At 43.7% G+C, this 12400-nt stretch overlaps 1 protein-coding gene across 2 annotated transcripts in view; it reads right to left on the reverse strand.

The window, feature by feature from the left end:
- usp34 (ubiquitin specific peptidase 34) overlaps positions 1–12400 on the reverse strand; it is a 67144-nt gene that overhangs the window by 38162 nt on the left and 16582 nt on the right. For both annotated transcript variants that reach the window (XM_080760243.1, XM_080760242.1), the window contains exons 6-18: positions 11973–12040; positions 8499–8691; positions 7794–7855; positions 7323–7404; positions 7134–7226; positions 6629–6754; positions 6187–6316; positions 5325–5446; positions 4541–4845; positions 3079–3561; positions 2097–2311; positions 1347–1465; positions 831–958 (exon numbers count right to left, since the gene is read on the reverse strand). In XM_080760243.1, coding sequence (XP_080616369.1) covers positions 831–958; positions 1347–1465; positions 2097–2311; positions 3079–3561; positions 4541–4845; positions 5325–5446; positions 6187–6316; positions 6629–6754; positions 7134–7226; positions 7323–7404; positions 7794–7855; positions 8499–8691; positions 11973–12040 — 2126 coding nt within the window. The remainder of the gene's footprint in view (positions 1–830; positions 959–1346; positions 1466–2096; positions 2312–3078; positions 3562–4540; positions 4846–5324; positions 5447–6186; positions 6317–6628; positions 6755–7133; positions 7227–7322; positions 7405–7793; positions 7856–8498; positions 8692–11972; positions 12041–12400) is intronic.

Here is a 12400-nt window from a genome sequence, read left to right on the forward strand (position 1 = left end):
CGGTTTGAGAGACAGTAATGTAGATTCTACATGACTGTTTCTCAAACGGACACATTTGTAGGACAATTTTTATGGGTCACAACTCACAACTCGAATTATTTTTCTACATTTAAAATATATATAATATATTTCAAAAACAAATGTTTACTTTTAATATATATATTTTTAATTAACTATATATAAATGTTAAAAAACAAACAAACACATCTAAGAAATTCCATAACAAAACAAAAAAAAACTAGTGAAAATAGTGCGCAACACGGTATGTGCGAAGCAACTCATCGTGTGCTTGTAAAGATCTGCAATGTTTTTGTTTGGGTCCCACTTAAACGTCTCAACCTGTAAAGTTTGGGAACCACTGAATTCTCCCCTGCATATCTCAAGAACCAGTCTAGTAATAAATATTAGATATGTTTTGCATTTGTCAAATCTTTCAACATCTGTCAGAACATCCATATAATCACTGTCAGGCATGAAACCTTGCATCTCCCCATTTCATCTCAATAGTTAATTTTGTAATGTTTTGTCAGAACATATTTTATCATTTGATTTATGACAAAAGTAGTAAAAATAGCCAATTCCCAAGCTCACAACACATGTTGTTAAGGACATGCCCAAAATTTGGAAGACAGGTTCAAAGTCTGTCTGTGGTCTCTATAAATATATATAACCAATGAAAAGCATTAACAAGAGCTTGTGACTAAATAACAACATTGGATCCATTGGAAGACAGATTATTGCTATTTTTATTTCCCGAAAAGTTACAATTTTGGACATACAAGGTTTCGGTCAGACATCGACAATGTTATGTTCCCCGGTGACAGACTCACCGGTGATGGGCCAGGTTGTCAAGGCAACCCTCGATGAAGCGCATGCGGATCTGTCTGTCAGTGAACCAGCAGACCAGGGAACACAGCAGCTTCTCCGCTTCATTTATCAAACCCTCTGACAGGTGGATCTGAGGACACAAAGTCAAAGTTAGACAGTGAAACCTTCCACCATAACTTCATAACAAGGACTAAAAGCTTTATGTTTCAGGGATTTATATGGCACCATTATCCATTTTTGCTGCTCAACAAAAAAATATTTACAGATGAAAAATATGTCATTTTTGAGTGAAATGGTCTTATGATGAAGCATGAAATTGCGCCTCCACTTACAGTAAAGGCAACAGAATTAATTTCTGGATCACCCAAAATACGAGGTACAATGAATTTCCCACTCCCTATTCATTAGTGGTATGAACTGATTAGCTGTGGTCGCCCTGGCAGAACCCTGTGACTATAGCCAGGGGAAACACTCAGCTATGCATGAAACTATGATATAGAAAATAAAGGGATTTGTACCGCATCCTCATCTTGTACAAGGTCCCACAGCAGAGTGTTGCCCTTCTTACAGACATTATCCAGGTTGATGTCTGTGACAGCGTGGCCGCTGGAATACTGGTGCTTATGGACGGCAGGTCCTACAGGAGAGGTGGCGGTCAGAGAGAGAGAGAGACTGTTATCTCTCTGATGGAGCAGAACGTTGCCTCCTTGTGAGATCAACTTCAAAGTCCATCTCTGCATGTGGTCTTTGGAGAAGGTCAGAGTTGTGAACAGGTCCACATTATAGTATAGTCGTTGTAATCAATGAAAACATTTGCAACCTGACCCAGTTGCCAGTTTCCTGGATACCAAAATAAAATGTTCAACTGTTAGCTTAGTGAGAAAAAAACAAAGCTACGAGAAATTATCCACAAGTGTGTTCGGATACTGTCGACTAACATTTATTTTGGCAGGCTTTGAATGTTGTTGCAATGCCTGATTTGTACACCGACTACCCAAACTAGCCAATCTAGATGCTCACAACACGTCACAGACGCTTGTAGATTGCCATTTTCAGAGCTTGACATTCACGAGCAGCCAAGCATAAAAGTTCTAGTTCTACTGGATCTCTTCCCCACTAGTCCCCCCTTCCTCACATTTTAGACGAAATTGTCAATATATAGTTAGTTAGTTTTTATGTGGTTTTTGTCAGCGATAAAAGGTAGTCGACAAAATTAACATTGGGATACAGACAGTAGTATATTGAGCAGCAAGTGTTTCATTGCAAACCTTGCACCAGGTGTTCATGGTAGATGGAAGCTAGGTTGGGGAGGTGCTGCTGTAGATGGGAGCTGAGCTCAGCATGGGAGTTGATCTGGACCAGTTCCTCCTCACAGCCCGACTCCTCGCCGTCAAAGTCAGCCATGTTCTTCTCGGACTTGGCGCTGACCTGGGAGCTGCTGCAGCTCACATCATCAGCACTGAGCATGTCCTCCACCATGTGACTGGAGAGATGGAAAAATAAATACATTACATATTTGTAGTACTGTATGTATGCATAGACCATATTCACACGGCGCCCATCTTGCCATTCATTTAATGAAATGCCACTATACGTCTATGGTTGCCACTCACTAAATTATAACATGTTTAAAACACCAAAAGGGGTTCCCGCCCAAAATGGGTTAAGATCACATACCGTAATTCACAGCACAAGAGGAAAGGTCCCTGGGTGGAGTCTACACAACAATGCTACGAATGGCACTAGGTGTCACATGGACGGACAACACCAGAAATGTGGTCCTCTACAGGGATCTACCATGGCTCACAGAGAAACTCAGAGAGAGAAGGATGAGGCTGGCAGGGCACTGTGAAAGGCACCCGGAACTAGAGGCAAGTGAACTGACAATATAAGCCCTTTTCAGTCATTTTTTCCTCGCCTAATATTTAACCAGTTCAGAGCGTTTCCACTGAATGAATGAATGAATTGGTTCAGAACCCTAAAAGTTGGAACCAAAGAATTACTGGCGGTTCTGTGAAAGCACCAAGGTTCCAAGAATCTAGAACCAAAGTTATTTTGGTGGAAAAGGGGCCTACAGTATAAGAGCCAACCCATGGCATAACCTACGTAGAAGCCCTGTGGCATGAGCTGCGTGACAAAGCTTAGATAACAACACTGTAGAGCTTAAGACCCTGTTAGATACAGTAGGCATTGCGATTTGAGGGCTACTGAAAACATCACTCATTTGGGGGAGACGTGAGCCATCCTTACCCATCATGGTGATGATGGTGGTGGTGATGATGGTGGTGATGGTGCTGGGGACCGATGAAACGCCGGCAGTTGAACAGCTCGGTGCCAATTGCGTCCCCTAGGAAATCTCCGGGTCGGGGCAGACAAGGAGGCTCCTGGGGCCCTTGAACCATCGGTGAAGGTCCCCCCATCTCTGGCGGCTGCTGCTGCTGAGGCTGAGGCTCTCTCTCCTGCCCCTCGGGCCGCGCCGCGGCGGACGCAGAGCAGGCGTCCAACATCCTCATGCGGCCCTCTAAGGACGTGGAGGCCGGTGTCACCAGGGCGGCGGCCGTGTCGGGACTGAAGGGGAGCACCTTGGGTTTGGGTCCGCCGCCTCCTCCTTCGCCCCCGCCGGGTCCCACCTTCTGGCCCGGCCCGTCGCCCAGTGCCTCCCCGGCCTTCCTCTTCCTCACCTCCCCAGGCTGCTGCTCCCGGGTCTCCTTCTGCTGCTGCTGGCTGGTAGGGCTGTCATGATTATGTGACATTTTACTTTACATTCATTCAAATTAATGCGATTAACAATTTCATTGTGTGGCTTTTAATTGCACAGGGGGCAGATATAAAATACAAATTGATAGAATAAAAAAGAAATACACAAAGAAAATGACCGATTCCATCAATCAAAATAAATAATATACAGAATTATGGCCAAAATACACCATATTTAAATAAGAGTGCCGTGATATTTTTCCACACATTAAGACATGATCATCAGGTATTATTACTACGCCAGCAGCTCGCATTTACTATGAAATCGTGCATTTCCCGTCAGTTTAGTCACCCCCAGGCCTCGTGACTTCATCAGGGATGGAGATCCCCGATGGCCAGCAACTCTACATCTGACCTCAAAGCACCAGCGCTCGCCGTCACCCAGGCAGATGCGTGCACGCGACCTCGCCCTTTAGCTGGCTATATAACCAGCTCTACTGGTTATATAAGTACGAATATTCTTTTCAAAAAAGTGTACAGCATTTGTTAAAATGTTGTTTTTATGTGGACACCCCCACCAGTATGCCTGGTGGGTTGTGATCCACCTGAAGCCGCCCGCACCCACAGCTATCGTTGTATGATAAAGGGGGAGGGGATGATATTGTGATGTCACTATATTACCGTTTTTTCATTGGCAGATTTGACTGTCAAGGTTTCAGCCTCCAGGAAGAAACCCTAAATACATTATTGCACATAACAACCACACCAAGGGGTCTAGCGAAGTACTGACCACCTCATACAAATGAAAAACTGGAAATAAATCACGGCACTCCACTCAAAATGTGTTACAAAATAGTGGAAATGTGAGCTTGTAGATCAGCTATTTCCACTATTCTTAGAAATTGCTTAAAGATGTATGAACCTTTCTCAACATGGAAACGATTATGACCATTATGCAAAATAATTGTGATTATCTGCGCTTGGACAAATAATGTAATAACTGCGACAGGCTTACTGGCTAGTCTCCGCAGCCAGACGGTTCCCCCCCTCCTCGTCTTCATCTTCCTCGTCATCATCGTCTTCCTCCTCCTCGTCCTCCTCCTCATCTTCCTCCTCCTCCTCCTCCTCTTCCTTCAGGGCCTCGCTGTCGGCCATATCGTCCGAGTGCATCTCGCTGCCGGGGCTGCCGGCCGACTGGCTGGCACGGCTGGAGGCCGCCTCGTTGCTGGACGCCTCGCTGCGGCCACTGCTGCTGCCCGGCCCGCTGCTGCCCTCCTCCACACTGTTGGCCGTCTCGTCCGAGCTGCCCTGCATCGACTCCTAAGGGGGACACACACACGACGCAAACCACAGTCGGCACTACTTCACATGAATAAGAAATCTAGATCTGATTTTTGGGCGCAAGATCCCAATATGCGCGTGTTTGTGTACACACACAGAAAGACAACCCCTACGTAATTTGTGGGGGGGGGGGATTCTGCATGTGCGTGGAAAGTAAACGCACACACAATTTAACATGTTAATGTAATGACGACCTGTAGCTGTAGATGACTTTGTAGGTTGTAAGGTTACTTTTGTAGTCAACACAGCTCAGAGAAATGCTAATGTCGTTTCTGTCGTTTCATGGTTCAGAAACGACATTTCAAGCATTTTCAAGTTGAAAGACGACGGGGACAAAAAAAATCTCTCTGTAAACGAGAACGAAGGTTGGGTGTGACCGCTAATGCTGCCGTCTTATTAGCACACAGTGGCGACCACCTGCCTCCAAACAACATTGACTTTAATTTGATCATCTGTACCTCTGTGTCAGACAACCTCTGCTGGCTTCGTTTGCTGCCACTCATCATCTGGTCATCCATCTCCATATCACTGCCTCCACTGTGCTGAGTGTCACTGCTGTCTGGACTGGCTGCTGGCGAGCCTGATGCAGAACACACACACACACACACACATTGATTACTCATTTATTACCACATAGCACCATGTTTAACCACTAGCCTGGCACACAACAAAGACACAGTGGTGGAAAGAGTACAAACATTTGTCTACTTAAGTCAAAGTATAAATACTGCAATTTAGAAATACTGTTACAAGTAAAATCTAGTACAAAATGTACTCGAGTAAAACTACAAATGTATTTGCATCAAAATGCAGATAATGTCCCATTTTGAGTTTTCAAATGTCTCAAAATATTTTGAAAGAAGCAGATCTACAAGCTGGCTGGGGTAAGAGACACTGTCATGTCAGTTTATGCAATGGATTTGTGGTGGGCTGTTCCGATAGCGGAGCATGCCATTACGGATTAATCTACGTATTGTTTTACGAATTACATTACCATTCTGGCTCTGTTTTTATTCAATGTATAACAGTAATGTTTACCGTTAGAAAATAGCTCGTTTTCTACTTAGCAAAAACCTAAAGCTGCTTATTCTTTCCAAAGAAGAGAGGAAACTTTACCACAAGGCGTCTGGCAAATTATGGCAAATTAAGATCAATGCTGGTCAAGTTAGGAAACTCTTCCAGATCGTCCCAATTGGCTGGTAAAGCAGTGAAAACTGACTGGCTGTATTTGGAGATGCAGGACAGAAAGGTTCAGTTTCCTGGCCAGTCACCCAAGGAAGAGCGAGACAGTGAGTCAGACCACAGTGACAGGAGACAGACCTTTCTTGTTGCCCATGGGAATGTTGGTGTTGAGCAAGGAGGCAAAGGAGCTCTGTTTGGAGAGCTGGGCCTTAGCTGCGAGGGCGTTGTTCCACAGAGCCTTGATCAACATGGACGCCAGGTACAGTGTCTGTGAGGTGCGGGACAATAGACAAGAATACGACATTCAAGAGCAGTAGTTTTGACTTTGCAGGAAGGTTCAAGGTTGGACTTTATTGTTATATCTCGTGTACAGGTACAGAAGAGTAAAACTTATTTTTGTTTGGCTAAAATGTGTAATGGGCATAGTAATGTGTCCTTCATAAATGTGTCACCGGTTTTATTTTTTACATGCCTGAATGATCCTATATAAGTTTCACATTCACTTCATGCCTTCCACTTTCATTATTTGAAATGAAAGGTATTCAGGGCAGCCCTAGTAAGATCCATGCTATGAGATCACCTGCTCAGTGTGGGCACTGGGGTGCAGTCCTGACACCAGGTTGAGGACATGACGCAGGGGCACAGGATCCAGGTTTTTGATCAAAGAAGGGAACAGGTCATGGATGTAGCGGCTGCAGTGCTTTAGCTATGAGGCAAAAAGAAAACGTATGAAAGAATTATTACATAATACATAATAAAAGTCCTTTTCAACAGTCAGTATGAAACCAAATGACAGCCAGTGGCGGTGCTTTAAAGCACCGACAGATTGCTCTGGCATTCAGCAGAGATCAAAAAGAGTTGTGAATGCAACTACGGTTCTGTGAATCCCGAATGACCGCCAGAGCCCCGTCACTCCGTCAGTGCAGTCACCTCTGGCGGTCAGTAAGGCATGAAATAGAACATCGGTTGTATGTGAAGTGAGAAGTTCAGCCAGTTCGGACTGGACCCTGATTTCAATGGATCCTGTTGGATTCAGATGCGTTTCGACAGAAATAACCCTGTTCAGTCTCGGCTTGTTTGTTTACCTGCGCTGCGGCCCAGATGCAGTCCACATGCTGAGTACTGAGCCTGCCTTCTGCAGCAAGGAAGTTCAGGATCACTTGGCACTGTTTAATGATCTGGAAAAACACACAGGGGCCAACATCCACAATGTGTTAACAGCAAATAGATGCGGTCAGTCAGAAAAACAACCATGTCACTGCAGCAAAACTCACCTCAATGTGCAAATTTGGTCCGAATATGTGCTCCACTACGTTGTTATTAATTAGCCAGTCGGCTAGTTCCTTAGCTATTGACCTGGAGGGATACATCACAATCACATTATGTACTCAAGTACCACAAATGTAAAATGGTTTGTCTTGGTGGCAAGGGATACCACAAAGGTATAGTACAATAGACGTTGTGTAGTACACATCTCTCATGAATTCTTTTGTGAAATTCTTTAAAAAAAAAGATCTGCTATTTTCACAATTCATCAAGCAACATGGCATATACAATTTAAGTCGTTAAACAGCACAGATTCACTATGCAGTTAAAGGGATAGTCTATTTTTGATAGGTTAATTTTCTTCCTAAGGCACTTCACATTGAAGGTAAAAAGCCTGTGAAGCCAGAACTTGTGTTACCGGTATGTATGTGTTAAGTGTTACTTTGAACAGAATCAACATGTGGTGTGAAGCGACTTACGTTTCTGTATCGGACACTAGAGACTCATTATTGCAGACGTCATTGAAGGTGTGGAGCTGGTTCTGAGGGAATACAGCGACAGGCCATTAATAACCCAGATGAATAATTCACCACACATACGCAGGTTTAACTTTCAAAATAAGCACTTAATACTGTGCCAACAGCACAGTGCTAAACCCAGGTTCTATACATTGCATTTACTGGACCGTATATATTTTAAGCATTTTCATAATACCTGGGGTATGCATGCATTGCAACCATTACCATTCACAAGCAACCAACAGACCAACCAACCTAAGAATTTAACTTGGTTGTTTGTAAAAACAAAGCCATGTAAACCTTTTTCCAGAGAGTAGATTTCTGCTCCATGTGACACATTTTACTGTGAAATTGTGTGTGTGTGTGTGTGTGTGTGTGTGTGTGGGGGGGGCGTCTCCCCGGGATCCAAATGTACAAAATACATTATGAATTAAACAGCCATACCTCCCTTTAATGAAAATGAAAATTATTTTTGAAAAGGTATGAAAATCTTTTGGAAAAAAAGTATAATTTACTGCAAGTAAATTATACTTTTCCCCCCCTTTTTCCCATTTCTTTCATGAAAATGGACCCACACGCCAAAATGGGTCATGAATCTATGTTTGGGAAGCACTGCGGGGGTGGGACAAGAAGTGAATGTGTGTGCATGTACAGTAGGTAACTCACAGTGATCTGGCTGAGGCCGGCCAGCCTCATAGTGAGCGTGGGAGACATGAAGTATTTGAAGGCCAGGTCCAGGCTCTCCTTGTCAAAGCACAGCGCGCTGTCCAGCGGTTCCTTCACTGTGCTCCACATCAGGTCGGCCATGTTCCGCGCCGCACTCTGCCGCAGCTCTTGGTCTGACAGCTTGCACAGGTACCTGGGGGGGGGAAACGGGCAGCACAGGACCAAATCACACACAGGACAGAAATAGAAACTAGCAGGTTAACTCATCTGTAGATATTACAGTACCAGGGATACTACAGTACTTGATTTAGTGGGCAATATAAGTAATGTAATGTGTGTGTAATATAAAGTGCTTTACAATACCAGGTGTGAATTGATTGCCTCTATTCAAGAGAAAATGTGCTAAATACACAAGGGGTTGTGCTCTACAGACTGAGTTGTATACAATACTATGCAAAGAAACACAAGAACAAGATGCAAGTAGAATAGAAATGGATTATAACTGAAGCTAGATTAACAACTCTATAATGTGACACTACAACGTGGTGTAAGTATAAGAAATATATTCTGTACTAAAGTCAATTCTCTGCTCAATTATGCATGAACCCTCTCCGATATCGTCGCTGTTGGGCATAAACTTTTATTAAATGGAAAAAAGAACTTCTGTTCCAATATTAGTGCGTCAGAATTGGCCAAAAAATGACTTTTAAAAAGCCACGTAGATTCGATCCATTCAAGCCTATCAATTTAAAAGTTAAACATAAAAAGATGAAATATGGAGATACAAGGTTTTTGCCCGACAGAAACGATATGTGAATGTGTTGTCAACAATGTATTTCTATTTAATGTCCAGTTATTAAATTTACAGTGGGTAAAAATTGCATCTCCTATGAAGTCTGAGCCAAAAGGTTTGAGGCATTCGTTACAACATGTTATATGATTAAAACGCAAACTTTGCTGAATCATGCAGTATTCAATTTGAGGTAAAATGGCTGTTTTCAGATCATTTCTGATGACTTGGGGGACTATAGCCTCCACGAGGGCTTTGATGTTTTGCTGATCAAAAGGGATTTAGCAGAGCTTTCAAAATGCAGAGCACTAAATAACCTGAGTTAGATTGCACGTGGATTTTCATAATTATTTCCTCTTAAGATTTGAGAAGACTGTACATTGTGGCTTAACTGATTCTGAAGAATAAGAAAATGGCAAGAGTTACGCTTAACAGCTTTATCATAACCTCATACTCTGAGGAGGGCAGTGCGTCTTATGAAACCTTGGCTCCTGTTCTTATCTCTCTCGTCCGCCAATGAAGCACTGTTTTGGCACTGAAGCAATGAGTGTGCGGGTATACTTTGATCTCCTCTCAATCCTTGAAAAGTGTCAAGAGTAGTGTGATACGTGGACACCAGGGGTTTGATTGCTCCACTGTGCCTCAGGCTTGGCCAGGCATTCTGACTAACACAATTGGCCGTGTTCGATGTTCGTGGGCGGTGAAGCCGGGCGGGGAGGAGGATCTCTTTCTCTGCAGTAGCGACTCTTACAGGTTGGTCAGGGCAACCGTTTAGTGGAGTGTAAACTAGGTAGGATGTGTAATTGTGTGTGTTCCTCCGCATCTCGGTGAAAGGATGAGAGATGTGGTTGTCTATACCCTCCTCCATGACAAACTGTAGAAGTTAGAAGTGACGGGGGACTACATGTGAGCGGAAAAACTAGGCCGAAATTGGGAGAAAAATGGAAAACAACAATTTAATTATGATTATTGCGAACGCAGTGAGCACTTACTATGAGACCTAGCAGATCATGTCTGTGTGTCCGTGTGTCTGTCTGTCTGTCTGTCTGTCCCGCAATCCAAATATGGAGTGTGTTGCATCAGCAATCACTCAGCTCCATATATGGGCACAAAAGGGGCCAGGTCCACTCAGCTCCATATATGGGCACAAAAGGGGCCAGTGATTTGTTTGTTGTGGACCTGGCCCCTTTTGTGCCCATATATGGAGCTGAGTGGACCTGGCCCCTTTTGGTTATTCTAATTGTTATTGCAATTTACGATCTGCGTTCGCTTCCCGTGTTCGCGCGTCTTACTCGTTAATATTATATGTGATGTTTTTTAGTTATAGTTCTTCTATTTATAGTGACTTATAGGAATAGACTATGTGACAACCAGGTATAGTCTGGTGACCACCGGAGAGACGGGTGACAGCCGGAATGTAGACGGCACCCGGGTGAGCAGTATGGGTTAGCGCCCCAGCCTGTGTCCTCCGTGAGGAGGAAGCCCAACAACCCTCGGTGAGGCCTTTGGGAGGGCCATACAAGCAGCAAGCGGAACCGCAGCACCATGTCCCTGCGGACGTAAGTCGGGACTTGATCACTCCTGGCTGGGTCGCCTGAGGGAGGGGTATGATGTTGAGACCCGAAACCGCGTTGACCTCAGGATACATCACTGAGTGCACAGGTGCATCCATGTGATGTTTTTTAGTTATAAGTCAATAGTAACTACTATGTCTCTTCTGTGCTGTGCATTAGATAATCCCATGCAGAAACAGCGAAAAGAGATCCAAAAAGCAAAAGCAGAAACATCAAACAGAAGTGTCTGTTCACCACATCACGTGACCAGTACTGAGAGCTGTCTGGCTATGCCAAGGTCATGTGAGGAGAAGCTGACTGGAGCCCTGGTGACAGTTGCCATGGTGAGGGAAGCTCTTCCTAGCAACAAACGTGTGGTACTTTGGTATGAAGGAGTGAGCTATGCTATTTTTTTTCGCCAACCTCTCGATGCCGCGGTTCTTGTATTCTTTATTTTGTTTTACTGAGAATAAAGTTAGAAATAAGTTTAGGCTTAGGCATAGTTTTACTGGGGTTAAGTTTAGGTATTACGCCGACTGTACTGTACGATGCGCCCATGCACTCGCACACGCACGCACACACACGATGACAGTCTAGTTTCCTCGCCGTTATCCACCAACATACCATGTGTCATATAACACAGCCAACAAATTAAAATGCTATGCGTGCTGTGTAAGCCAAGCTTGCGCTTGTAAATATGGATGTCGACATTTGGCCATAACTTGTTATTTGAGATGTAATATTCTGGATAGGCCAACTGTCTACCCCTTCACCTTGGATCCTAAAGTATGGTGATTGATTCTGTGCTGCTCTGTAGACAACTTATTTAACAACATGGCAGCCATTCAGTCAAACACACAGTAAATACAGTATCTGACAAGCCCAGGGCTATTTTTGACTGCAAGAGTGAGTCTCTTTCCTCTGCCCCTGCTTTTTATTGCCTTCCACTGAAGAAAGAAAATAACAATAGCTGAACAGAAGGAGTAGATGTAGCAACGCTGCAAAGACCTTAAAATACACGTTACTAATTTTATCTCATAAGAGAATTGTTTTCAAACAGGGGAAATCCCTTTTTGTTTGTATTCTGTAGAGAACGTTGACTTGTAAAAAGCTAGTTGGGGGTCAACTTACCGTATTACGTAAGTACGAAATGGTATTATGTGCTGCATGACGGCAGGAATGTGCAACCATATTCGAATCTATGAACAGAAACAAAAGGAAAAAGATAACATGTTGACATGAGGTGACATTCAGAAATAAGTGCAGGTAAAAACAGATATGTCAATAAAACAATCCATCAGTGTAAAGGCCTAGTAGTGCTTATGATCCAATCTAATTGCAAGTGGCAGAGCAATTCACATGCTGTTCCCTCCTTTCATGTGTATTTTACTTGATGCCAAGTACGTTGCTTTGATGTCTACTATCCAAGTTACTTTTTCTCCTTTGTGCTCCATTTACTCAACCAGTTAACCTGATGTGGCAGCATTCTACCCAGAGGAGGAAAGTCTATGATGTCATAATGGCTATGTGTATTCAGCAGCCTTCTAGCCACATATACA

The sequence above is a fragment of the Protomyctophum bolini genome (genome assembly GCF_963924005.1).
Source record: "Protomyctophum bolini genome assembly, chromosome: 3".
NCBI classification, from domain to species: Eukaryota; Metazoa; Chordata; class Actinopteri; order Myctophiformes; family Myctophidae; genus Protomyctophum; species Protomyctophum bolini.